We start from the raw sequence: 27,241 nt of genomic DNA, 5'->3' as shown, positions 1-27,241 counted from the left end.
GATTGCATGTTTTGGGGATTTGGGAGGAAACCAGAGTGCCCAGAGAAAAATTCAATGCAGGCATGGGGAAAAATGCAAACTCCACACAGGCAGGGCCGGGATTTGAACCGCATTTCTCAGAACTGTGAGGCACCCACTCATGTGCGTCATGCCGCCGCAAAGGTTTGTTTGCAGCTTTTTCTGTTGATGATGTAATAATGATAGGTAGACAGAGACAGACAACAGTCACACTCACAATCATACCTAGGGGCAATTTAGAGTGTCCAATTAATGCACATTTTCTCATAGTCCATCTGTCCATCCATTTTCTTAGCCGGTTATCCTCACAAGGGTTGCAGGGAGTGGTGGAGGCTATCCCAGCTGTCACCGGGCAGGAGGCGGGGTACACCCTGAACTGGCTGCCAGCCAATTGCAGGGCACATCGAGACAAACAGCTGCACTCACGACCAGACCTAGGGGCAATTTAGTGTCCTATTAATGTTCCATGTTTTTGGGATGTGGAAGGAAACCGGAGTGCCCGGAGGAAAGCCACGCAGGCACGGGGAGAACATACAAACTCCACTCAGTCAGGTCCTCAGAACTGTGAGGCCAATGCTTTTACCAGTTGCTCCACCGTGCCGCCCATGTTATCTCATAATGTTATTTATTAACACTTGTTCCCCCCCCCCCATAATATAAAAAGTTTCCCCTGCAACTTCATTTTTATCCTAAAATTGTTCACCCAAAAAAATGCAACTTTTTTTTTCTTACTCTGTTTCAACTTACTCATCAACTATTCCAACTTTTTTCCCCTCGTTACAATTTTTTTTTCATTTCCCAGCACATTATAAATGCATACGCAGTCCGTAGTCTAGTTGTGGCATATACTCGGAATTTTATTTTTTTTTTACTTCATGTAGTTTTCCCTTGTAATATTCTGAATATATTCTCGAAACGTTCTGATCTTTTCTCAAACTGAGAATTTTATCACTGGAGAAACGACCCCCCCCTCCCACCCCCTGCTTTGCGTGTGTACGTGTACATGTTGTGTAGTACAAAGTGTTACATTGGGAAACTTTGGAGTTAACCTTCTCGTTGAGGCTTTAAAACAAAACACTAACAGGAAACTGAACACACACACCTGTGGAATGTAAGTACATTCTGTTTCTTCAAATACTTGTTCATGTAGTGAGTGCATCGTGTAGATGAATAATTTCATAGATTAACATTATTAATAAGATGAATAATCATCATTTTATGTATTTGTCACATGTGATGTGTTGACCGAAACTTATTTCATGGATGCGAATATTCCTCGGTGACACATAAGACTCATCGATTGCACATCACATCTGTCTTGAGATTTGTCACTGGACTATAAACACCCAAAGTTTGACTTAAAAAAAAAAAAAGTTTACTTTGTCCACGTGGTCATATCTACATTTGAAATCAAACGGCGTCCTCCACAACTCCAGTTTTGTATTAATTGAACTGCGAAGAATCTGAAGAGAAACAATTCGATGTCATCAAATATATTAAAAAAAGTAAAAAAAAACAGTCATACATTTTAAAAAACATCACAAAGTATTAAAAAGCAATGTTAAAAACATGACCAAAGATTAAAGGAAAATGTAAAAAGACACATAATAATGTATTAATTGTAATGTGTTTTTAAAACATTTTTTTTCGAATGTTACAACGAGCAGTAAAACTAATTTTAAAACCACTACTAAATGTTGAACAAAGAAACCCTTACAAAAGCAAAATTAAATCAAAATAAAACATTACCATATGATGAAAACACTACGTTTTAAAAACAAATGTTGAAACTCCTACATTTGATTTTTTTTTAATTATTGATTTCAGTGTGTTGTTTGATGTATTTCAACGTGTTAAAACGATTACCTATTAAAAGTACTTCAAAGTTTTTGAAACCTTAAAAATACTACTGAATGTAAAACATTTAAAATGATTACATTAGAAATACGATAATATTAAAGAAAGATTTATAATATCAAAAACATTGCAAAATCTTTTAAAAAGTTTAGAAACTGACCAAATTAAACCACCACTAAATATTAAAACCTATGTCTAAAACACTACGTAGATATTAAAGAATGTTAAAAAAAAAAGTAGTGATTTCTAGATTTTTAACAGTCTTTCGTTTTGAAAAAACATTCATTAATCTTCTGTATCTCTTATGCTGATGTTAAGAATAAATATTAAGCCCACTGTAAACTCTTCTGGACAACTAAATGTAAACAAAGTCGACTCCTTTCATGTACGTTTGTGTGCGTTTGTGTAATGTCCTGAGGAAACAAAAGCAGAAGTCAACATTGTCCGCCTTTTAAAATGTTTAGCTATTTAAGTTCCCACCTCGTCTATCACACGGATATCAATTCTAATATGTTAATATTCATTCCTACGAGCATATTTGGGAAAACGCAAGTTTTGATGTATTGTTTCTTTTTTTTTGGTTTGTTTCTCCGTATGTGACGTGGGCCAGGCCGGAGTTGGCCCATCCCGCGGTTTCCGACTTGTGGTGTGACGACTGGTGATGACGTCATCGAATTCCACTTAAGTGTCCGACGCGGGACTCGGCCCGCCAGATCAAGCGTGCGCCGTCGGTTGCCATGGAGCCTTGAGAAGCGCGTGCACTGAGCGCAGCCGCGCGTCTCCGACCGACCTTGTGGGCCATGGCGGCCATCTTGGCCTTAATGATGTTGGCCGTCGCGTTTTCCGACGGGCGAAAATTTGCACTTCCGCCGATGCCTGTCCACGGTGAGTCAAAATGGAACATTCAACTCAAATCCGTAACAAACAATTATTATTATTTTTTTTTAATTTGGAAAATGTACGAACGATTCTAATATATGTCAGGGAGTGCATTTTTTTTTCTCTTTGCTTTGACCTTAAAAAAAGTAATTTTTGGGAATGTAGCTGTAGCTTTTTTTTTTTAAACTTAAAAAAATGGTTTTGAGTGTTGAGGGGAAAGATGCATAAGATTCCCGCAAAATCAAGGAAATAAAAATCAGCATGTACTACTCAAATGTAAATCCGCACTCAAAAAAGCCAAGATAAAAATAAACAGATAAGCTTTTTAGCATTTTTGAAAATTATTTTCAGATTCATTTTGTCAATTCTCCCCAAACCAAGCAAATAAAATAACGTGTACCTCCAATGTTTTCAAATGAAAAATCTTCAAAATTTTTTTAAATGTGTAATTTTTTTTTCGTTTTTTATGTCAATATTTTCATTACGTTAAAAATATAAATCTAAGATTTTCCTTTCTACTATTTTTTGAAATGTCATCAGAAAGTAAAAAAATCTTGTTATTTTTAATTTCCTGAAAAAGTCACGCAAATAAAAAAAGGTCATTTTAAATGGAACAAATTGAATTTAAAAAATGTTAAACAAAAAACAGTATTTGTGTATATGTGTGTTTTTGAAAATGTAATATATGTATTATAACACTTAAGCAATTAGTACACTTAAGTAAGTAATAACTTCACGTCATCTTGTGTCATATCATATGTGCATATCATATCTTCATGGCTGAAGATAACAGGTGTTGCGTTTTTATCCAGACGGCTGCTTCACGGTGTCGCCGGAGGTGGAGCTCTTCCGCCTGGAGAGCGAAGCGGTGATGCTGTCGTTTCCCACGTTCCGGAGGGCCCTCAAAATACGCGGCATCATCCCTCCCGACGACGCCTTCCGCATCGCCAAGAGCAACCGCACGGGCGCCGACGACGGCCGAGTCCGCCGGCGTGGCGCGGACTTGTGGCTGCTTCCGGCTCGGCCCTCCGACTCGGGCGAGTACACCTGCACCTTCAGGTGGCTACATTTTACTTCCGGCTTCTACAATGTTTCAAAATAATACAAAGTATTTAAAAAAAAAATCCCCAAAAACGTGAGGACTACCGATGTTAGACAGTGATGGAAGGGGACCTTTAAAAATGACTCTAAATATAAAATATATATATAAAAACCTGACTTCAATGTTGTGACAACCCTTTTAACGCGGTGCTGTTGTTGTTGTGTTGCCATAGGAACGCGACATTTTGCATCCGTGGCAGCGTGAAGCTGCAAGTGTACGCGTCATTGTCCGCCGACATGGACAAGCTGTCGTACGAGTACAACGCCGTTCTGGGGGAAAACGTCACGCTCAGATGTCCCGCCAGGCATCACGTCTCCGAGAAGCGGGTCCAGTGGATCAAGGTGGGAGCGCCGCCGCCCCCTAGCGGGCAAAAACATTTGTGGGGGCAACAGCAGAACCATACGAAATGCTTTTATTTTATTTTAAATGTTTCAAGTAAAACTATAGCTTAAAAATAAATGTTAAAATATAACTACATATGAACGAAAAATATTAAAACACCGCTATGTAAAAAAAAGCCTAAAGCTTATAAAAAAGAATTGCAAAACTAAATGTAAAAAATTGATATCAACACCCGACCAATGGTTAAAAGCACATGATGAAAATATTGCTACTTTTTAAAAACACATTTTTAAAATGACTAGTGCTTAAAGTTGTGGAAATGCTGTTTGAAAAAAATACAGAATGTTAAAAAAAAATGTAAAAACTGCTTTTTTACAAAATTTTAAATGAAAATGTTTTAAACTATGAAATGTAATTTTTTTTCTTCAAAAATGGTAAAAACATGACCGCGGCTTAAAACTAAAAAACACAACTAATGCTACACTTAATGCTCTTTTTTTTTGTAAGGAAATAGCAATGTTTTTTAGAATTTTTTTTTTTTTATTTATACTTAAAGCTTAAAAAGAAATGGCTACCTAATTTCATAAATAAATACTAAAAACACTACTAAGTGTTAAAAATAAGTGTAAAAACACTACTACTAAACATGAAAAAAGGAAAATGAAAAATACCCCTAAACTTAAAAATATACTGTATATTAAAATTAAAATATAAAAACCTCTACTAACTAGAAAATGTAAAAATGCGACTAAATCTTTAAAATTCTACTAAATCACCCATTTTAAAAAGAAATAAATGTAATTTTTTTTATGACTTAAAATTTGTGCTTAAAGCTTTAAATGATTAAAAACACAATTAACCTTGAAAAAATATTAAAAACACTACAAAATATTTAAAACTTCACTAAATAATAAAAACACAAGTTGGATGATAACAATGTTTTTAAATACTACAAAGTATTACAAATGTTCTAAAAATGTCAGACATTTTGAATACCCTTCTAAATTTTTAAAGCAAATGTAAAAAAAAAATCCTACAAAAAGATCTGAAATGAAATTGGGTTGGCAGGAAGACGGCGGTGGCGGCGCAGTCGGCATCCAGCCCCACAGGTGGCGCTCCTTCCGACAGGATGTGGGAAAACTGCACATTCCGGCGGCGAGGCTTTCAGATGCCGGTTGGTACACGTGCCGACTCGGCGTGCTCGTCGACTTCCAGGAGTACCGACTCACTCGGACTGTGCGACTCCTCGTTAAAGGTGCGCTGACAGATGGTCGCCGTTGTGACGCCACAAAAACAAGTTGACCCCCCGCCCCCCCCCTTCAAAAAAACAAATGTTTTGCTGGAAATCAAATTAAAACAACGAAATCTAGTAAAGAATTTCACCACCAAGTGAAAAGAAGGTCCCATATTTTGAATATTTTTGAGGGAAAAAAATACTTTGTTTTTTTGTTTTTTAGTTTTCAGCAGACATTTTTTGTGATTTTTATTTTAAATTATTATTTATACCTCCAACTATTTGGTTTTGTGTGCTTTATTTTCCAAGCTATAAGATAAAGAAAAGAATAGTAGAGAATCAAAGGTACATTTATTCTTCATTTGTTTATTCTTGGAGGGGAATGCGGGGGCAAAAATCCAATGAAAGTCATGTTTTCCAACATGTTTTCATTCATTTTAGCATTTTGGAAAAAAAAATTCTTTTTAATCAGACTATTTTTTTCCATTTTTTTTAATATTTCTTATTAGATACAGCTTTTTAAATTTGCTTTGTTTTTTTTTTTTTTAGTTGAGGAAAACAATTCAGACAAAATTTGATGTTCCTTTTTTTACTCCCCCGATCCATCCTTCCATTTTCTGAGACGCTTATCCTCACATGGGTCACGGGAGTACTGGAGCCTATCCCAGCTGTTGTAGGGCAGGTGGCAGTAAACATCCTCAACTGGTTGCCAGCCAATTGCAGTCCCCGGGATTAAACATATAAATGAACCAATGAAGTCAGGGCAGAACGGCGCACAGTTCCAAGGACCCAGGTTCGAATCCCCGCCTGGGTGGAGTTGCATGTTCTCATTCATGCAACATTTTTCTCCGGATGCTCCAAATTACTCCCACATATCCAAAACACATAGGATAGTTAGTAACTGAGGGATCTAAATTGTCCATAGGTGCGAAAGCTCGTTGTTTTCTATGTGGTCTGCGATTGGCCGGCGACCAGTTCAGGGTGTGCCCAAGGTTCTTGCTTGAAAATACCTGGGATAGGCGCCAATACGTGCCGTAGATCACCAACTGACATCATGGATGAATACCAAATAATGTAATACAAACTATTCTAAATGCGCTTGATGTGTGTTTCAGGACGTGAGCCGAGTGTGACCTCTGAACCCGAGTTGGCCGGCGCGCTGACGCCGCCGCTGATCACGTCGCCGTTGAACGGAAGCGTCTTGGAGACCTCGCACGGTAAGTGACGAACTGTCGAGAAAATCCTCTCAGTTCAAAGCGCAAGTCAACAATCGTGAATTCAGATTTTATCGAATAACGGCATTCATCCAAAAAGTAACGCTTCCTAGCCTCGGCTCTCTGCTTGACGTAGTTTGTTTTATTTTGAAGGTTCCGGACTGGAAGTGACGTGTACGGTGCTGACGGCTTGCCAAGCGATTGGCTCCACCGCTGTGTGGTGGTCGCAGGGCAACACGAACGGGCGCACCCTGCAGGCCCCGAGGAGGTACTGCGCTTTCATTTGTCACCACAAGCTTTTAATTTGAAATTTGTACTCAGTCACCAAACAAACGGTCGCCCCTCGTCTGTCTCCGCAGAGAAAGCCGCTTGGCGTCCGGCTGCCAGGTGGAGGTGAGCCTGGTCGTCATGGCGATGACGGACGCCGAGGAAGGGGCGGAGCTAACGTGCGTGGCCCAAAACCAGGTCGGGAGACAGGAAGTGACCGTCACGCTCCACGTGGAAGGTGAGCCGCCTCATAGGGAGGTAGAATAGAACAAAAATAAAATGAAATGCCATTTATTGTCATTATACATGTTTCAGTGTGTACAAAAGTGCAATCTAAAAATAAATACATAATAACTTTCAGACCTGACGGTGACGTGGCTGGTGACGGCGTGCGTGGCCACTTCCTGTTTCCTGGCGGTGGTCTTCGTCTTCCTCTACGTGCTCGTCATCAAGCCCAAGCAAAAGGAAAAGAAGAAGAAGAAGAAGGCCGACTACTTCCTGGCACGACAGGACAGCGCCTTCTAATGCATTACTTGCAGTACGTCTGTAGGCCAACAGGGGGCAGCAACACCAACTACTCTGTCATAATGCGATATTCCGCATAGTTTCATTTGCAGATTTTCATGATCGGAGCTCATTTTGTCACATTTTAAGGTTGATTAAAACAGAAATTCTTCAATTAGACACCAACATCTCCAAAGTCAAGCTTGCATATTAGGAAAACGACTTTGAAGACGTGGAAATGAGAATTAAAATGTATGAACCCTGAGCTCTAACGTTGAAACACAAGAAGAAATTTCAATCCCAAATACAGCGATAGTAAAATTTAATTTATGGCTACGACTGCAAAGTTGCCAACATATATATATATATTTTATAAATTACGTAAGAACATTTCCACGGTGCAGTTGTGGCAGTACATCAGGTAAAGGGATAAATATAACTGCACAACAATTATTACGCTATAATTGTAACCATTAATAAATAAACTCCCATTTCAATATTTGTTATTTTAATGTATTTATTAGGGTTTACCAGCAATGCACTAAATGTACCCACTGCCGGAAATCAAGAAGAGACGAAGAAGAAATGCGAGGTCAAGTTAAAAAAAAAAGGGTGACGCTCTGTAAATAATATGCTAAAATTTGTTTCAAGAAACTACAGGATAAATAAAGTGATTAAAAAAAGAAATCTGAGAATGATTCTTGAGAATGGACACAACCAGACGGTGAAGGGCGTCGCCAAACCGTTTTCGTTATTGCTTGCTCAATGAAGCTAGCTGAGAAATGCTAAGCTAAACAAGCTCAATGAAGAACTTTCTTTCTCGTTGGTGAACAAACTATCTTAACTTCTTGCCTCGTTCGTGGTATAAACAACACAATAACAAAAGCGCCTTAACCATCATTTGAAATCATATTTCTTTTTTGGGGGGTCGTATTAGCATTGGTGTATGCCTGTTTACATAAGATTCACATGACGTCACCCGTTTTGCTGCCTCGGGAAAATAGCTGACGGCGGCCATTTTATTGCCCTTGACCTGAGCGCGTTACTCATACATTGAGTCGAAGAACCTTCAATAAGATTCCTGTTCATGGTGCCGTGGGTTGCTCAAACAGACCTGGGGTGAACAAAGATCTTAAGTTATTACAAAACGCCTAAAATTATTACTAATTAAGTGAGGAAGCGCAAATTCTCAGTGAACAGAGACGAATGTTATGGAAAAAAGCGATCTATCGTAAAGACATCACGACGGTGGAGCAGTGGGATCGGACACTTGTCTGCTCAAGACACTTTGTAAATGGTTAGTTCTGTTTTATTTTTTTATAGTTAGGTTGTTGTGGCTAACGAAAATTTGGTTCTTGGCGGTATTTCGTAAGCTATTTGCCCGAGGCGGCACAACAGGTGAGGTCACGTGAAAACAATCCATAGTTAGGGAGTTTGTGGTTAAGTTTAGCTGTGTTAAAATCTCCTAAAATAATGATAATAATAATCTGGGTGGGTTTTTTTTTTTTTCAATCTCGTTTATCTGCTCGGCGAGGGTATTCAGCGCGGTGGTTGTGCTAGCTTGATTAGCTTGAGGAGGAATCTAAACACCAACTAGGATAAAAGATGTGAACTCACGTGGCGAATAAAACGGCTTACAGTTCCAAAACAGCGACTCTAAAATCTGCTGCAGTGTGTGCTGAGCTTTGTAATGTCCGCGCACCTTTCCTCATTGATATAAAAGCATATTCCACCCCCTTTCGTTTTCCGTGTTAGCATACAGGTAAGTGCCCATATAAAAAACAATATACGGGCACTTAACTGTATGCCAAGAAGGAAAACAAAAGGCGGTGGAATATTATTTTTTTAATATCCAGGCAAACTCCATTAATTCCATTTTTTGTTTCAAAAACTAAAACCTGTATATTAGTTCACCACAAGCAAAGTGAAATGTTTAATTTGTTTTTTGTCATTTTTGTGTTCTTTTTTCAATCTTGTTTATCTGCTCAGTGGGGTGGTCATGCTAGCTTGATTAGCTTGAGGCGGAATGTAAACACCGACTAGAATAAAAGGTGGAAATGATGATTAAAGACAAAAAATGCTTTTTGTTTATTTGTTTAAAATTTGATGAAAAGGCAGAAAGACAAAAGAATAAACAAATCCGATATTTAATAAAATTCTTGAATCTTTCCAGTGACTAACAAAAAAGGATCTTAACTGTAAGGTTGGCCTTCTGAAAAGTGTCGATTTAGCTTGTTAGCTTAGCTCAGCGACACATCAGCACGATGGAAGTTGAGACAGGGCAGCGTGATAGCAGCGTCGGGCACTCGTCCACAAAGCCAAGTCTCCGTGAAGCGCAGAGCCGCAGAATGTCCAAAGTCTACGTTGGAAGGGTTAGATGATGTCCCCGCTTACGCAGCCGGACTTGTGTACCGGATCGCGAGAGCGCGCTGACTAGCAACTCTGGAAAAAGCTTCAGTGAATTGGTGAGTGTTGTAAAAAAAAAAAAGTCGGAAAGAAAAGAGAGAAGAAGTCTCCATGATGGTTAGCAAGTCCTCTCTTGTGTACTTGAGTCCCGAGACGCCCGTGAAACACAAAAACACAAACAGTAACCGAGAGCATTCCGGAGAATTCCACACTGGTATGCATTAGGTAGAGTTTTTCAATGGGTTAGGGCAGTGGTGTGTGGGTAATTAAGCAAAAAATGTGACATCAGTGAAAACAACGCATACGTTTGGGGCTACCAAGCCGGGCCGGCATCTTCCTCAACTCAGAACCAGTTGACAGCCCCCCATGTCCAACACATGCGGTCACATAATGAAACCAGTGAAAAACAAATTAAAAAAATGTTTTGGTGTGACAAAAATAGGCTCAAAGTTCATTCAAAAGAAGGTTTGCTTTTCAGAATTGGACAGCATCTTTTAGCGTTTTCTTTTTTTTTTTTGCATTCGTGTGGTAGCAGCAAATCTTGTTGTGAATAAAGTTCACCAACAGAGGGCGCTACAGAAAGTTGGAGTGAGGCCACAGACGCCGGCGTGAAGTGAAGCAGAGCTGTGGAATGGAAGGCCGCGTGCATGCCAGGACCTGCGTGCGCGTATGTGTGGAAGAGCCGACCTCCCAGTCGCGAGATTGCTCAACACAAAAAGAAGTTGCGACACGTGTCTTTTCTCAGACCAGAAAACGCTCGTCCATGGGGGAGACGAGCATTCGATTTTCTGCCCCTACGAGTGACATGAGGAGGCTGGCACGTGACCAGGGGAGGTTGACCACCAAAGCATCGGCGCCATCAGCATATGGGTGAGTTTTTTCAAAGGGGGTTACTTTCAAAAAATACATTCATAAAATACATATTTGTTAGGGCGCTAGACATGGACAGGATGGATAGGAGGAAGTGGTGTCATAAAGCCCCGCAACTTTGGGAGAATATTCCTGGATTTTCAGTAAACTATTGCACTGGGAATAGATCGGGCACACACCCGTAGGTGGGTTTTACCGGGGGTGGCATTTCAAAATAAAAGGCTTCCAAACTTGTTCAAATGCGAAATCCAGATGTAATGTTTTTTTTTCCATGCCGATAACGAGTTGTTTAGGTGAATATTTCGTTTCTGTGACTTAGTAGGGAGCACAGCAATTATTAGGTAGGAATTGGATGAGGAATTACAAAATAAAATGTATACACGTGGATATGTGTGTGTGTGCGTGTATTATGACTTTATTTTATTTTGCCCGAGTAAAAGTCCCCCCCCCCAAAAAAAATGTAATTCTTGACAAAATGTTCTAATTAATCACATTTTTATCAGGGAGTGTTTACGCAAGAAGTAGTAGCGATCATAACGTGGTGAGGATTTTCAAAATAGAATTACAATTACTTAAAATAATTGATTTACATGAAAAAAAATAGAAGTGGTTATTGTGGTATGTGTTTGAATTTCAAAATAAAAGTCATCTAAACTGCTGACGGACTTTATTGCAAATGCTCAATTTACATAGGGGAAAATGACCTTTATTGTGAATGTTCATGTAGGAAGTAGCACTTTTCATAATTTCCACCCAAATTCTGACTGAAACAATTGATCTTTTTTGTGAATGTTCACACAGGAAGTTGTAATATGTGTGGTGTTTCAAATTAAAAGTCACCCAAACGCTATTTTCTGATGAAAAAAAATCACTTTGAATTGAAAAATGGCATCTAAAAGAATGATTTTTGTTGACGACTACTCAGACAGGAGCTGTAAGTGTAGTAATGCAGTCTGCAGTTTCAAAATAAAACCTGTTCCAACGGTAATTGTCTCCAGATGTTGCTTGTCATTACCAGCTGTCGTTATGGGCGTGTTGACTACGCGGCGGCGGATAACTCCGGTTCTTTTATGACTTTGTGTCATTATTAAAACTAATTGCTGGGAAAGCACTTGAGTCATGTTTGACTTGTGTGAACAAAACGCTGACTCATGCCCTTTTGCCGGCTGACTGAACTCACTTCGGTCGATATGTGAAAAGTCGACGCAACACCGCTCAAATCCCAGGTTTTTGTGGCCGTGAGACCGATAGAAATAGTTTTTTTGACTTTTCGAGAGGAAAAAGTAAAAACGAACAACTGGGATAATGTAGTTGCACAAGTATGCACACCCCCTTATAACTGGGGATGTGGCTGTGCTCCTCAATCACATTTAAAATGAGGTCGAACGGGAGTCAGCATAGACCTGCCGCCATTGAATGAATCCCCGTTCAAGGGCCTCTTTTTAACCCCAAATAAAGTTCAAATGCTCTTGTAGGCTTTTCCTGAACATTTGGTTTCCTTTTTCTATCAAAACCTGACAATTTTGTGCTGACCCTTACTTCCATTTTGAACTGTTCATCATTCCCTACACTAACAAACAAAACTAAACACCATTACGAACTAACTAAAACAAGTAACTCGCGCAGTGACATACTAAACTAACTAATGAACTGACAAGCAAACTCACTAATGCAAAAACTGCTCAAGTAACCTAAGAACTAGACGGCTGCGGAGTTAGTAAGCTTTTAAGCACGCTCAAACTTTCACTGTCATACACACACACACTGCTCATCTGGCCCGTTTCCACGTGCTTGCACAGTAGCCTTGCGTAATATTTTTGGGGCTTGCATGTAATAAACCAGTCTGAAGCTTCCTTGCCCATTGCTCATGTGGGGAGCGCAGGAGCAGGAACGCACTCATTCCTCTCAGGTCAGCTGTCGTTTCCCGACGGAATAGCTGTCGGTCATTCGTGCGTGTGTGTGTGTGTTTCAGTCATGTGTGTCCATGTGGGGACCCTCCCGCTGCTGCTGGCGGCGGTGGTGGTCGCCGTCGACTGGAACGGTGCAGCTCAGGGTGAGTAGCGGGGATCGTACCGCCGGACACTGACCGGACGCGGGGGAAAGTCCTGAGTGGGTCGCGGTCAACGTGTGTTTACTCAGCAAACTAACAGGTGCCGTGTATGTTGTCATTGTGGGGGCAAAACTATTGATTTTTAAACACTGACTCATCAGTGACAAGTGGCGCATTTAGGAAACAAAAATGTGAAGAGTGGAAAAATACCGTTGAGTCCTTTGGGAATCTGGTCATCCACTTGGATCCCAGAATCCCAGTCATGGACTTCCAAATGTATCACGGAGTTGGCTGGTCTGCGCATTGCATGAACTAGCTAGTCAGCTAACTCACGTAGCTAATTCATTGATTGGCTGAATGGCTGATGAACTACTTAAGGCGTAGACAGACGAACCAATGACCTAACGAGCAATTCAACTTACAAAATGAAAAACAGACAAATTAATGAACCACCGGAGCGACTGAATAATTAAGTCGTGAACAAACTGATGTACGAGCTCCCTGACGATCAAGTCGGCCAAGGAAATAACGCACCGTTGTACAAACTAATTAACTAACTAGCAATCAAACACAGAAAGTCACTAACAAACTAACTGATGAGCTGATTTGCTCACGAACTTGCTGAGGAATTAACTTTGGATTAAACAAATACTAATGAACTTACTGACTAACAAGCTAATTTGCAAACAGCGAGTGAACAAACAAATTACCGCAATTCTCGGCCTACAGAGGGCACCTGGTTACAAGCCTCACAGAGTACATTTTTAAAGGAAATACCATTTGGTACATACATACGCCGTAGCTGTGTAAAAGCCGCTAGTGCCCACATTGAAACACGAGATATTTACAAAGAAAGATGGTACACGGGAAGACTTTAACGCTAGCACATAGCTAGCGCGATGCTAACGTTTGCGCCAGGCTAAAGCTAGTGCTAACACTAGCGCCATGCTAACAGGGTTGGTTCAAATAAAACTTAACGGTAAATATCACTGAGACATGCCAGTAACACAGAAGCAACACGCTAGCACAGCGCTAACGCCAACCCTAAAGCTAGTGTTAACGCTAGCGCCGCGCTAGCAGTGTTGGTTAAAATAAAACTTAACGGTAAATTTCACTGAGACACGCCAGTAAGACAGCAGCAACACACTAGCACAGTGCTAACAGGGACGGTAAAAGTCACTTCCTCGGCACATATATTCCACCGGTCTCATTCTTACCTTTTCTGCTTGAGTTCCCCCTTGCGGCCGTTAGAAAAAAAATGCACAAATTAGCCACATCAGCGCATAAACCGCAGGGTTGAAAGCGTGTGAAAAAAGTTGCGGGTTGTAGACCGAAAATTACAGTACTGATGAGCAAACAACCTCAATAAAAAGCAAACTAGCTTCCTAGTCCTAGCTAAACAACTTATTCACACGCTCACTAACTTCCTATACATTTAACAGCAACGAACTCACTTACAGTCCAACAAAGCAACCAAGTTGCTAACTAATCAGCAAATTATGAAGAAGGAAGAAACAAACTACACGAAAAAAAACACACTAACTGTGGGAGTTTTGTTTTTGCCAGATGAGTGCAAGGACTACGGGGTTCAGTTTGAACGGGTCTTCTCTGTGCCGGGCGACGCGGCCATGATCAACTGCACGCTGGCGTCTCCCGACGTCTTCAACTTGTCGGCGGAGTCTTACGAGGTCGAGTGGTACCGCGCGGAGACGGGACGACGGCTACGCGACGTCAGTCGTCGCGTCCTCGTACGGGGGGAGACCCTGTGGTTACTCAACGTCAGCATGCGGCACGACGGCCATTACCAATGTGTGCTCAGGTAAACGCCTCGTCGACCGAGCAGTTGTGGACGAGAATACCGTCCAAGTAGAATACATAAAACTCACGTGAGGTATTTAAATGGGATTGAAAAGAGTAAAATTTACCAAATTATAATTCAGTTGAATTGGAATGGAATTGGATCCGTTTTAATGCCAATTTCAGTGAACGTGAGACCTAATAAATATTAATTATTTGAATTACACTTATGATATTAGCTCCTTGGAATGATTTAATTATTTTTTATTTAGTTATAGATAGTTGAATTTAATTCATGTGAATTAGATTGATTTGAATTATATACAATGAATAAAATAAATAATAATAATAATATATATATATATATATATATAATGTAAATTAAATAATAATTGAAGCATGGCGTCTCTCTCAGTTAAGAATGTATTGTATTTAGAATCTATAATATATCGTTGATTTGAATGAAATCAGAAGCATGTAGTCTGTCTCAGTTCAGAATGTATTGTATTGTATTTGCCATTTTTACTGTTTGTCTTACGTCAGCGCACGTGGCGTGACGTCACTTCAGGAGGCGTCGTTAAGTGCCCTGTACGGAGGGGTCAACTAATGAATGGACTGAATCAATATGATTCAGGGTTAGGATAATTGGTTTTAACCAGTACAATTGCATACATTTCCAATTTGAATGATTTACAGATGATTTATTCGGATCACATTTAATTCAGTTGTATTTCTTTTCATTAAAAAGTATGGTGCTTTTTTAAAAAAATGTTATTGTAATTAAATGGGATTGCTTTTAACTGAATTAAATTGATCTGAATTAGAATTAGTGACCCATTAAGTCCCTCCCCCTCACTGCTCTCCTCTCACCGATTGGCCCACTGGCTTTTGCAGGACGAGCGCAGGTCGCTGCTACAAGCAGTCCACCAGGTTGGTGGTGGAGCGTCCTCCGCGTGGCGAGTGCGGGCGTCCACGCAAATCCACTCAGTTCCTCACCGTAGGCGTGACGGGCACGCTGTCCTGTCCAATCAGAGACGTCCTCAACGAGCTTCGCATTTACGGCGTCCCCGCCTCTGTCACGTGGCACAGAGTGAGTCACGCCGCTGTCCCGTTGCCGCGGAAACCACAACATATTTTTGCAAACATTACTCCAAAACTCTAGGTGGCGGTAATGTGCATTACAAAGAGGGCCAGTAACATATTGAAAATAAAATCTTTGAACACAGTGAGAGCCAAAGTTGTAAAAAAAAAAAAAAAAAAAAAAAGTTTACTAATGTCACAATTAACGAATAAATAAATGGAAAAAAGTAATTGCGGAAAGAATGAATGAGTAAAAAAATGAGCTAAGAACAAATGAATAAAACGATTAAACAAATAAATGCATGAATAAACGTAACGTATCAAAGTAATTAACTGAAAAAAATTAATATAACTGGAACTACAAAATGAACAGATTATAGAGAGAATAAAAGTAAATCTAAATGCAGACAGACTAACAGAAAAAAAACCTACCGATTGAATGAAAGAAGAAATAAACTGATTAACTGAAATTATAAGTCAACTAACGAGAGAATGAATAAATGAAATTAAAGCCTAACTAATTAACTGTCAAACAAAAATAGCTAATAATAATAAAGATAATCACTCTGGAGTTACTGAAACAAAGTAACAGCGAGAAACTTCTTGACGGGTTTTCGACTCTCCTTCTACTTTAGCGTAGCAGCCAAATGCTAAAATCACTGAGCCCGCGTTGTCCCACGTCAGGGCTGCGACGTGATCGAGGACGGCTTTGAGGGACACGTGTACCGCGACCAAGTCTGGCTGAAAATCCGAGACGTGGACTTGCGAAACAACGACTCGTACACCTGCACCCTCCACTTCAACCTGGGCGGCGTCGCGGCGTCCATTTCGGAGACCATCGAGGCCTGGGTACAAGGTGGGTAACACGGACACTCTTTCACACTATCACCCCGGGGGGGCTCGATATCATTATAAGTACATATTGGGTTTCTTTCAATCTTGACGGATAGAATTTGGGTGGCACCTGTACTGGCTGCCAGCCTTCCCAGTCAACATGGATGTTTGACTTCTGCAGCCGTCAATGGGAGTCAATGTTTTGGTAACTTTCCATATTTTTGCGGGCTTGTCGAAATTTGTAAACCACAAGATGACCACTTTGTGGAAACCTAACATTTGATTTTGGTGCCCTTGCGAATGCAAAATTAGTTGTACCATTCCATTTTTTTTTTTTTTTTTTGGGGGGGGGGCACCCTCAGCAATATTCATTCTTTCTGTGACTGTTTTAAAATGTTGTGTAAGGCAGCTTTGTATGGCTAATATATGGTTCAGTATTTTCGTCAAAAATTATAAATGGGGGGCAGCACAGCGACAAAGTTCTGAGGTTCCCCGTTCAATCCCGGACCCGCCCGTGTGGAGTTTGCATGTTCTCCCCGTGCCTGCGTGGGTTTCCTCAGGTCACTCCGTTTTCCTCCCACATTCCAAAAACATGCAACATTAATTGGAGACTCGAAATTGTCCCTAGGTGTGATTTTGAGTGCGGTTGTTTGTCTCTATGTGCCCTGCGATTGGCTGGCGACCAGTTCAGGGTGTCCCCCGCCTCTTGCCCGTTGACATCTTGGATAGGCTCCAGCACTCCCCGCGACCCTCGTGAGGATAAGCGGTGAAGAAAATGGAAGAATGGATTATAAATGGGGGCAAATAGAGTAATAACCTGTACCATGTCTGTTTTGAGGGACCCTGAAGCAGTCACTCAAATTTGACGAGCGCGTTCACGCCCGTGCGCCATTACACTAGCAAATCTGCAGTCGAGCATGAAAAAAAAATCACACGTGTAAAATTTGTTACGAGTAGAAAAATAGATATTGAAAGACGTCACTTATTTTGTGTAGTATTGACATTAACATCCGTGTTTATTTAATCAACGGTGGTATCAAAGCAAGCCTGCTCCTAAACAATCAGTATTCACCCGGAAACAGGAAATACAAACTAACCGTACTCAGCATGTACGGAAGTTAGGCCGAAAGCGCATGTTCGGAGCTGCGTCACGTACCGCGAGCACATTTGCGTCGAAAGTCATAGACATAACGAGCCATGTCAAAGGAAATTCAGTTACACTAGGGGCGCTCAATGCGTCGATCGCGAGGCAGTTTTGGTTGATCGTGTAACGGCGTGCCCAAAAAAACAAACAAACAAACAAAAAAAAGACGTTAGACTATTATCCACCTCGTCGCTTGATCCAGGTGTGGCCAATACGTCGAGCACACACACATAAAGGCACGTTCTAGCAAGCCGGCTTCTTATTTACGGCAATCGCAGCGATGCGCGCATGCACCCCGTTCACCCATTGACCTTTTAAAAAATGTCTGTCTCAGTCTGTGCAGTGTCAATAAATTAGGACTATGGTATTACATAACAACTACACACTCTGGTATATCAACTCAGTAAGTTATTTTAAGGTCTTGGGATTCCACCCCTAATCACACCTGCAACTTTATATCTGCGGGCATGACTGACCACACCTGTGCATTTTTCAAATGTGAGTGACTGCTGAAGTCATGGTTCTATCTTTTGGGGGGTTCTTTAAAGTTGTGTAGGGAACCAATAATTTAGCTGAATTTGTGAGTGTGCGTGTGTGTGTGGGGTGGGGGGGGCAGGGGGGGGGCATTTCCATTTATTTATTTTGGGAGGGTTCAAAAAGCTTCACCTTGAAAATTGAAAATGTGAAGGGTAAGTAAAAAATGATTTGTACCGTTCAACTTTTTGGCCCCCGTTTATTTTGGGTGTGGTTATACCAAAAATTGATTGCATTGTGGCACCCAAGCAGTTGACTTAAAATAATTTTTGCATATTTGTACCAATTTTTAAGAAATTGTTATTTTGGAGCGTTGACACGAGTTGTGCGGGGTATGGAAATACAATTTGTTTGTTGTTGTGTTGCAGAGGATTACTGCTTCCTTCCCCAAGTGGTGCAGCCATCTGATGATATTGTCAAAGCAGCAAGGGGTGAGAGGTCGAGTGCAAACTGTCGAGAGCAGTTAGCCGCTAACGTGGCCTACGTTGCTAACGAGCCCGTTTGTGTCGAGGGTCCCGATTGACGCGGACGTGTCGAGTGTTCGTGCCCTGCATTGGCACTGTGCCCGATGACCCCAACGTGGACGTTCTTTGGTTGGACGACATTGATTTCATTCCCACCAACAACTCAGAGAGGGTCTTCGCTTCGGAACAGCGGTACCAAAATATATTTCGTTTTTTACAAGTGTAGGGTACCAATTTGTAGCAATTATCCTTGTACCAGCCACAGTTGTATGGTCCCATCCATCCATTTTCTGAGCCGGTTCTCCTCAATAGGGTCGTGGGGAGTGCTGGAGCCTATCCCAGCTGTGATTGGGTAGGAAGCAGGGTACACCCTGAACTGCTTGCCAGCCAATCGCAGGGCGCATAGAGACACACAACAGTCGCACTTGCAATCACACCAAGGGGCAATTTAGAGTGTTCAATTAATGTTGCATGTTTTTGGGATGTGGGAGGAAACCGGAGTGTCCAGAGAAAACCCACGCAGGCACGAGGAGAACATGCAAACTCCACACAGGCGGGGCCGGGATTCAAACCCCGGTCTTCCGTACTGTGAGGTCAACATTCTAACCAGTCACAGCAGTGCTTGGCCTTTTAGGGTAAAAAAAAAATTAATATTGAAATTATGCAAGGTCTGAAACAGTGCCATAAAATAATGATAAATAATTAAGTAATTACTAATTAATTAACTGCTAATTAATAATTAATTACTGGTTAATGATTATTTCCACAATAACTGATTGGTACCACTTTTAGGTCCCCTTCGTTGATTACTTGGTGTGCCGTGGCAAAATACCGTGTGTGTGTGTGTGTGTGTGTAGTTGAAGCCAAAAGTTTACGTACACTGCAAAAACAGACATTTCGTTTTTTTTGTCTCACTATCTGAAGTCAAATCAAACCAAACCTCTCTTGTTTCAAGTCAATCAAAATTATTCAATTTTGTTAAATACCACAATAACGAATAATATATATGAGCGAGAGAGAGAGAGCATCATTCTGTGTTGGGTTATGTTTGTTGAACACTGTATCAAGTTTGTCATTAATATAAATACAACTAATAATGATTTGCACTACCCACATGGAGGTTTTTTTTTTTTTTTAATGTCTGCCAACACAAAAGTTACTGACCTTGGTCCAAACCCGTTTCTTTTTCTTATTCTTTTTTTGGAGCCCGTTAAGTGAAGGCCACCGTTTTATTCCACGCTTCCTCATGTGCTATTGTTTTGTTTCAATTTCCTGTGCTCCCAGCGTGTGGCGTGTAAGCGAACCTCGCAAAGGCGTGTGGTTGGAGACCGTGCTGACCATTTCCTCCCTGGAGGAGGACGACTTCCTGGTCAACTACACGTGTCGTGTTTACAGCGCGCGAGGCTTCCCTCAGGCTCACTTCGCAGTGCTGCCTCAAGGTAAACGTCGTCATCGTCCACTGATCACTAACTTGTTCTGAGGCCTCAACTTCCTTGTGTTCCAGAGCCGGGTGTCGAGGTGGCCCTCGGGTGTGCCTTTGGCGGCGTGGTGGCGCTCGTGGTGGTTGCCTTAGTGGTGTACTTCCACTTCAAGATTGACATAGTGCTGTGCTTTCGGAGCTCCTTTCCAATCTTCTACGCAAATGAGGGTAATAACAACATGCACACTATATTATTTAGAGTGAAGAAAAGAAGTATTTGAACACACTGCTATATTGAAGAGTCTCCCACTTAGAAATCGTGGAGGGGTCTGAAATTTTCATCGTAGGTGCATGTCCACTGTGAGAGAGATAATCCAGAAACCACAATGTATGATTTTTTAACAATTTGTTTGCGTGATACAGCTGCAAATAAGTATTTGAACACCTGTCTATCAGCTCGAATTCTGACCCTCAAAGACCTGTTAATCCGCCTTGAAAAGTCCACCTCCACTCCATGTATTATCCTGAATCAGATGCACCTGTGTGAGCTCGTGACACCTGTCCACCCCATACAATCAGTGAGACACAAATTTGTAACATGGCCAAGGCCAAAGAGCTGTCCAAAGACACCAGAGACATAATTGTATGACTCCACGCGGCTGGAAACGGCTACAGAGAAATTCCCAAGCAGCTTGTTGAAAAAAGGTCCACTGTTGAAGCAAATATTAGAAAACATGACGGCCAATCTCTATCGGAGTGAACCCCCATGCAAAATATCACCTCGTGGGGTCTCAATGATCCTTAGAAAGGTGAGGAATCAGGCCAGGACGAAATGACAGAACTTGGTCAAGGACCTGAAAAGAGCTGGGACCACCCCTGCTTAACCCAGCACATGTCAAGGCCTGTCTTAAGTTTGCCAAAGACCATTTGGATGATACAGAGGAGTCAGAAAGTTTTGTGGTCAGATGAGACCAAAACTGAATATTTTGGTCATAATTCCACTAAGCATGTTTGGAGAAAAACGAATGTTGAGTTCCATCCCAAGAACACCGTCCCTACTGTGAAGCATGGATGTGGTAGCATCATGCTTTGGGGGTGCTTTTCCTGCACAAGGGACTGTACAACAGTACTGTATTAAGGAGAGGATGCCCGCGACCATGTATGGTGAGATTTTGGGGAACAACCTCTTTCCCTTAGTCACCACATTGAAGATTGGTCATGGCTGGGTTTTTCAACATGACAATGACCCAAAGCACACAGCCAGGAAAACCAAGGAGTGGCTCTGTAAGAAGCATATCAAGGTTCTGGCATCTAACCGTCCCCAGACCGAAACCCAATCGAAAATCTTCGGGGGGAGCTGAAACTCCATGTTTCTCAGCGACAGCCCAGAAACCTGTCTGATCTAGAGAAGATCTGTGTGGAGGAGTGGGCCAAAATCCCTCCTGCAGTGTGTGCAAACCTGGTGAACAACTACAGGAAGCCGATGACCTCGGTAATTGCAAACAAAGGTGACTGTAACAAATATTAACATTGGTTTTCTCAGGGGTTCAAATACTTATTTGCAGCTGTATCACACAAATCAATCGTTAAAAAAAATCATACATTGTGATTTATGGATTTTTCTGTTTCGATTATCTCTCTCACAGTGGACATGCACCTACGTTGAAAATTTCACACCCCTCCATGATTTCCAAGTGGGAGAACTTGCAATATAGCAGGGTGTTCATATTCTTGTTTTCTTCACTGTAGCTGTATGCTTAAGTAATAATAATAAAAAAAAAAAGTAGCAATTTCTGATTGCACCCATTGTACCGTCCAATTAATTCTGTCATTCATCTGGCCATTTGCCATACTGGTTGGAGGAACCCTGGAATGCAGGTGTAAAAAAAAAAAAACAAATGACGACAGAATGAGCTTGGCTAAAGCTAGCATGCAGAAGTGATGTGGCTCGCACTGACACGCTAAGTGATTTACTCCACCCAAGCATGGTATGTGGTAACGCAGATCACGCAACCATGCTCAGGGATTTAGTTACAGCAATGTGGCTGTCACAATTAGACTCATAACTGGAGCTTACATTAACATTTATCTTACACTAGCATGCTAAATTATAGATACGAAAAAGTACATGAACATTAACGCATCAAGTGATGCAGCTAATGCTACCACACGGCATCTTGCACAGTCATCCAGCCAACGTTCTGCAGCTAACACTAATATTTTAAACCCAACAATAACACACAAATTGATTCAGTAAACACTAGAATGCTGTAGCCAAGTGTAACACTCTGAATGTAAACATTTGTTGCGATTGTTTGTGTCAGAAAATGACGGTAAGCATTTTGACGCTTACGTGACGTCCTACTACCCGCCCGGCTGCCAGCCGGACGTAAGCCAGGGGCTGCTGACGTTTGCGCTTCACGTTCTGCCGCAAGTGTTGGAAAAAGCTTGCGGCTACAAACTCTTCATAGCCGGACGGGACAGCTTGCCAGGACAAGGTAAGAGTTAGCTTGTTCGGAAGTGTTTGTTAGGAGTGTTTTTTTTTTTTTGTTAGCCAAGCGGGAGAATTTACAAGTTAGACATTTTGTTTTATAGTTAAATTATATGAATAGCTCCCAGTTTCTGCGTCAGTACCAGTTTTCTTGAAGTCATCATAATAGCTGAGCGGCTGGCTTGTCGTCAAATTGCTGAGCGTCTTCCTCTGCTGTGTGTGCTCCCCTCGCCCAATGAAGCCATGGTAGACTCGGTGCACGACAACATGATGGCCAGCCGCAGACTCCTCCTTCTCTACGGCGCCTCGTCCTTCACCTGCACGCACCACCAGCTCGACGACAAACAAACTAACAACAACAACGTGGGCGAGTATGCGTGCTTGGAGCCCCAGCGTCAACACGAGTGTGCGGTGGCTATGCATCAAGCGCTCATGGAAGGAACCCTCAAGGTTAGCCCACCTGTTTTGCTAACCTTACACTTCATTCACGAATGAGTCACCTTGCTAAATGATTGTTTCCGTGGGTTGGGTCAAATGAATTTGCCTGGGGGTATATCATAATTGTGACAAAGTAATGTAACAAATATTTTATGAGTGAGTGAGCCAGTGAGTGAAGGATTCAGTGTCTGAGTTGCTTAATAATAGCTCGACTATTTTGGTATAACAAGGTAAAGACTGCATTAGTTGCTTAGTTAACGAGTGTGTGTGGCTGTGAGAGAGTTAATGATTACCGTAATTCGCGGCCTACAGAGCGCACCTCGTTATAAGCCTCACCCAGTACATTTGTGAAGGAAATACCATTTGGTACATACGTACGCCGCAGCTGGGTAAAAGCTGCAAGTGCCCACATTGAAACACGAGATATTTACAAAGAAAGACAATACACAGAGAGTTTAGCGCTAGCACTGTTGCGCTAATGCTAACACTAACGCTAACGCTCGTGCCGCACTAATGCTAACAGTAGTGCTCCGTTAACAGGGCTAGTTAAAAAAAACAGGTAAAAATCACCGAGACACGACAGTAACACGCTAGCGCAGCGCTAACAGGGTCGGACTGGTAAAAGTCACTTCCTCGGCACATATATTCCACCGGTCTCACTCTTACCTTTTCCGCTCGAGTGCCCCCTTGCGGCCATTAGAAAAAAAAAATGCACAAATTAGCCGCATCACCGCATAAACTGCAGGGTTGGAAGCGCGTGAAAAAAGTTGCGGCTTATAGGCCGGAAATTTCGGTAAATTAGTTGGTTAATATCTGAGGGTGAGGAATTTAGTAAATGAGTGAATTACCAGTTGTTTGGCGGCGTGATTTTGGTAAATAATCCAGTGAGTTACTTTAATGAGTGTGACACTGGCTGAGTTCAGGAGAGAGTGAGTTAGTTAATGTGTGAGTGTGTTAATTAACAAGTGAGTCAATTACGTTGAGTGCTTGAATTAGTCATTGAGTCATTCCTTGAGTGAGCCAGTGAGTGACTAAGTTAATGACTTTGTGAACGAGTGAGAGCCCGTTGGTGAATGTGCCGAGAGTTCTCGAGTATTTTTCGTGTTCCCTTACAGGTGGTTCTGGTGGAGCTGGAGGAGGTGAGCCCGGCTCAGCTGGCTCTCTTCCCGGAGTCTCTCCGTCACCTGCGGAGGAAACAGGGCGCCGTGTGTTGGTGGAAGAACCGCAAGCGCCACAGGCAGAACCAGGAGCAGGACAGCTGGACCGCCGGCACCGGGAAGTCCTCCCCACCCAGGACCAGCTCACAAATTCAAGCGTCACCGCCGTGCCTGTCTCCTTCGTCCAGGTTCTGGAAGCAAATACGTTATCACATGCCAGTCAGGGGGAAAGGGGCAGCGCGCCCCGAAAAGACCGCTCTCCTCAAAATGTAGCCGCTGTCAGCTGGACCAGGATGAACGAAGGATGGGTGGGTCACCAGTGGGAGGGGCCTCACTTTTCGCTAATTAGCTTGGTGGGCTCGGTGTACGACTTGAACAGCACCACAAAGCCACAATTCCCCTGGTGGCATTTTGCTGCTAAAGTGCGCCAGTGGTTAAGATCGTCGCCTGCCACCACGCGGGGACCTCTGTTCAAGACCCTGACTGGACCAGCCCCAGGACTCGTGACTGTGATGCCCTTGATTAAGACACTGATACCCCGAACTGCTCCCAAGGCCCTTCAGTTGCCCCCTCCCCCAGCGCGTTCCACTAACAAGTGTGTGGGTAAAATGCAGTGAACACATTTCGTGTACATGCGTGCACCTTCGTGACATTAAAGATGATTCTTCTTTGAAGATATTTATTCATCGTCCGTTCCGCTTATCCTCACAAGGGCGCGGGCGTGCTGGAACCTTTCCCAGCAAACGTCGGGCGAGAGGCGGGGTGCACTCTGAACTGGTCGCCGGCCAATCGCGGGGCACATACAGGATACACACACTCACATTCCCATTTACGGATAGTTTAGAGTCTTTGATGAACTGACCGGAACCCGAAGAAAACCCACCCAGGCACGTGGAGAACATGGAAACTCCACAGCGGGATTTGAACCCTGGTCTTCAGAACTGTGAGGCGACACTCTAACCTGCTGCTTTGGAGACATGTTTTTATACAACTAAAATTTCTGTATATTCTAATTTGAGCACCATTTGACAGTATTCTTAATAACTTTTATTTTTGTGTAATTGAAATGTACTTTTAACATTTTATATTGTTCTTTTTTTATACATTTTTAGTCCAGAAACGAATACACTAATATTGCTAATAACATTTTACATTTTAAAAGCATTTTCAGCAATGTAAATATAATTTTAATAAATGCTTTAAATGTCATTTTTAATATTGTTTTTTTTTGTTTTGTTTTGTTTATTTTTTTACTCCCGATAGCGAAATTAAACGAGTACCTTTAAAATAAAACACATTAATAAAAAGTTGTTCATTTCATGTGGCTTCAGCCACATCTTTTTTTTTCAAGATGACATCATTGTGTAACTTGGGGCATACTTTACCAAGTCATGGGTACGGTTAAGATAGATATATTTTTTGTATTGCAGATAAGTGATATTGCTGCCATTTGAAAGGTGCTGAAAGTCACATCGATGTGGTCCCCGGGACTTGAGTTCGACACCCGTGTTTTAATGTCATTTAAATGTTGTTTTATGTAATTTGTTTTATTTGATACTTAGCGGCTACTTCATTAGGTACAGCTTCTAATATTATCCAGCGGGGAGGGAAAAAAAATGCTTTACAAATCAAGTTATGGTCTCCTTTTTTTAACTTCTGTGGTATTTTTTTTTCTGAGGTTGGAAGGTCGTCGGAGGAAGAAAGTAGAACGTCACGGAGTGAAAACAGGATGTGCAGGTAACAGGCGAGCAGAAGCGGCCGCAACATTTCAGCGGTAAGTTCAGTCAAAAGAATCCCTCAACTGTCATCAGTTTGATATTTTTAATAGCATTTTATCTCAATAATCGATGATAGCAGATGTGAATGTCAGCAAAAAGCAGAATTGTAGTTTTTCACCAGTTTTGCATACACTGCAGGAGGGATTTTGGCCCAATCCTCCACTCTATATCAGTCAGGTTTTTGGGGTGTCACTGAGAAAAACGGAGTTTAAGCTCGTCCAAAGAATTTCTATTGGGTTTAAGTCTGGAGACTGGCTAGGCCACTCCGGAACTTTGATAAGCTTCTTAGGGAACCACTCCTTGGTTGTCCTGGCTGTGTGCTTCGGGTCATCGTCATGTTGGAAGACCAGGCCAGGACCCATCTTCAATCCTCTAACTGAGGATCTCCAAATACACGGTCCCGGTCATCCTCCCCATAGCGCAGTGCAGTCGTCCTGTGGCATGTGCAGGGAAACCCCCCCCCCCCCCATGCTTCACAGTAGGGACGGTGTTTTCGGGATGCTGTTCCTCATTGTTCCTCTTCCAAACACGGTAATCAATAATAATCGCTCCTACGGCTGATCTTTTTATCACAAATCAGCTTGGCAATTGCCCCGTAGCCCCTTCCAGCCTTCTGGAGTTCTACAATTTTTGTCTCTCGCGTCTTTGGACACCTCTTTGGTCTTAGCCACGTTAGTAGGTAAAGTCTTGTTGATTGTGTGGGGCGGGCAGGCAGGTGTCTTTATGCAGGTAACGATCTCTAACATGTGCTTCCATTTAGAATAATAAGTATGGCAATTTCTAATGCAAATTATCTCATTTAGATGAAAATATATGTTCAACTGTCCCATAAAATGCATAACCTTTTTGATGTTTTTACCAAAAAATATAAGTACCGTGTTTTCCGCACTATAAGGCGCACCTAAAAGCCTTCAATTTTCTCAAAAGCTGACGGTGCGTCTTATATATGAAAAAAGTCTTAAAATAGGCCATTCATTGAGGGTGCGCCTTAATATGCGGTGCGCCTTGTAGTGTGGAAAATACGGTATTTATGAATTACAGTCCGCGAGCTTTGACCTAGTTTCCAGTGCCTGAAAAACGCGTGCGGCTGACCTCTGACGTCACGACAGGTAAACACATCGTACTGCAGATAGTTCCTCACACAAGCACAGGCAGATCCATCGCGCTGTACAATGAACAGCCGGTCGCGTGCCTATTTACTAAATACACGGCGTTTGCATCGTTTTAAAACAAGGCCGAAAACTTTGTACACACATTCAGGATATTGAAGCCTTTACTATTTATCAGTTTAAGAGTAACGAAACCAAAAAAGAACTTCACAAATTCTTACCTCCTTGTTTCCAACACGAGGCATACCCTGC

General features: G+C 41.9%; 2 protein-coding genes across 2 annotated transcripts; both read left to right on the top strand.

Annotated features, from left to right (window-relative positions):
• Positions 1–2,493: 2,493 nt before the first annotated feature.
• On the top strand, positions 2,494–8,281 carry LOC133512180 (interleukin-1 receptor type 2). The gene is made up of 8 exons (XM_061841551.1): positions 2,494–2,760; positions 3,567–3,813; positions 4,029–4,197; positions 5,267–5,453; positions 6,548–6,649; positions 6,800–6,914; positions 7,006–7,151; positions 7,275–8,281. Exons 1-8 carry the CDS (start codon positions 2,676–2,678, stop codon positions 7,436–7,438), a joined length of 1,215 nt encoding a protein of 404 aa, XP_061697535.1. The 5' UTR covers positions 2,494–2,675; the 3' UTR covers positions 7,439–8,281.
• Positions 8,282–10,393: 2,112 nt separating this feature from the next.
• On the top strand, positions 10,394–25,311 carry zmp:0000000936 (interleukin-1 receptor type 1). The gene is made up of 13 exons (XM_061842330.1): positions 10,394–10,490; positions 10,569–10,693; positions 12,666–12,746; positions 14,310–14,562; positions 15,435–15,630; positions 16,305–16,476; positions 18,501–18,563; positions 18,644–18,788; positions 19,881–20,035; positions 20,101–20,244; positions 22,341–22,514; positions 22,749–22,957; positions 24,061–25,311. The coding sequence occupies exons 2-13, from the start codon at positions 10,690–10,692 to the stop codon at positions 24,373–24,375; spliced, it is 1,911 nt and encodes a 636-aa protein (XP_061698314.1). The 5' UTR covers positions 10,394–10,490; positions 10,569–10,689; the 3' UTR covers positions 24,376–25,311.
• Positions 25,312–27,241: the final 1,930 nt, after the last annotated feature.

This window comes from Syngnathoides biaculeatus, chromosome 14, assembly GCF_019802595.1.
Source record: "Syngnathoides biaculeatus isolate LvHL_M chromosome 14, ASM1980259v1, whole genome shotgun sequence".
Classification (NCBI taxonomy): domain Eukaryota; kingdom Metazoa; phylum Chordata; class Actinopteri; order Syngnathiformes; family Syngnathidae; genus Syngnathoides; species Syngnathoides biaculeatus.
This window is presented reverse-complemented; position numbering and strand designations above follow the sequence as displayed.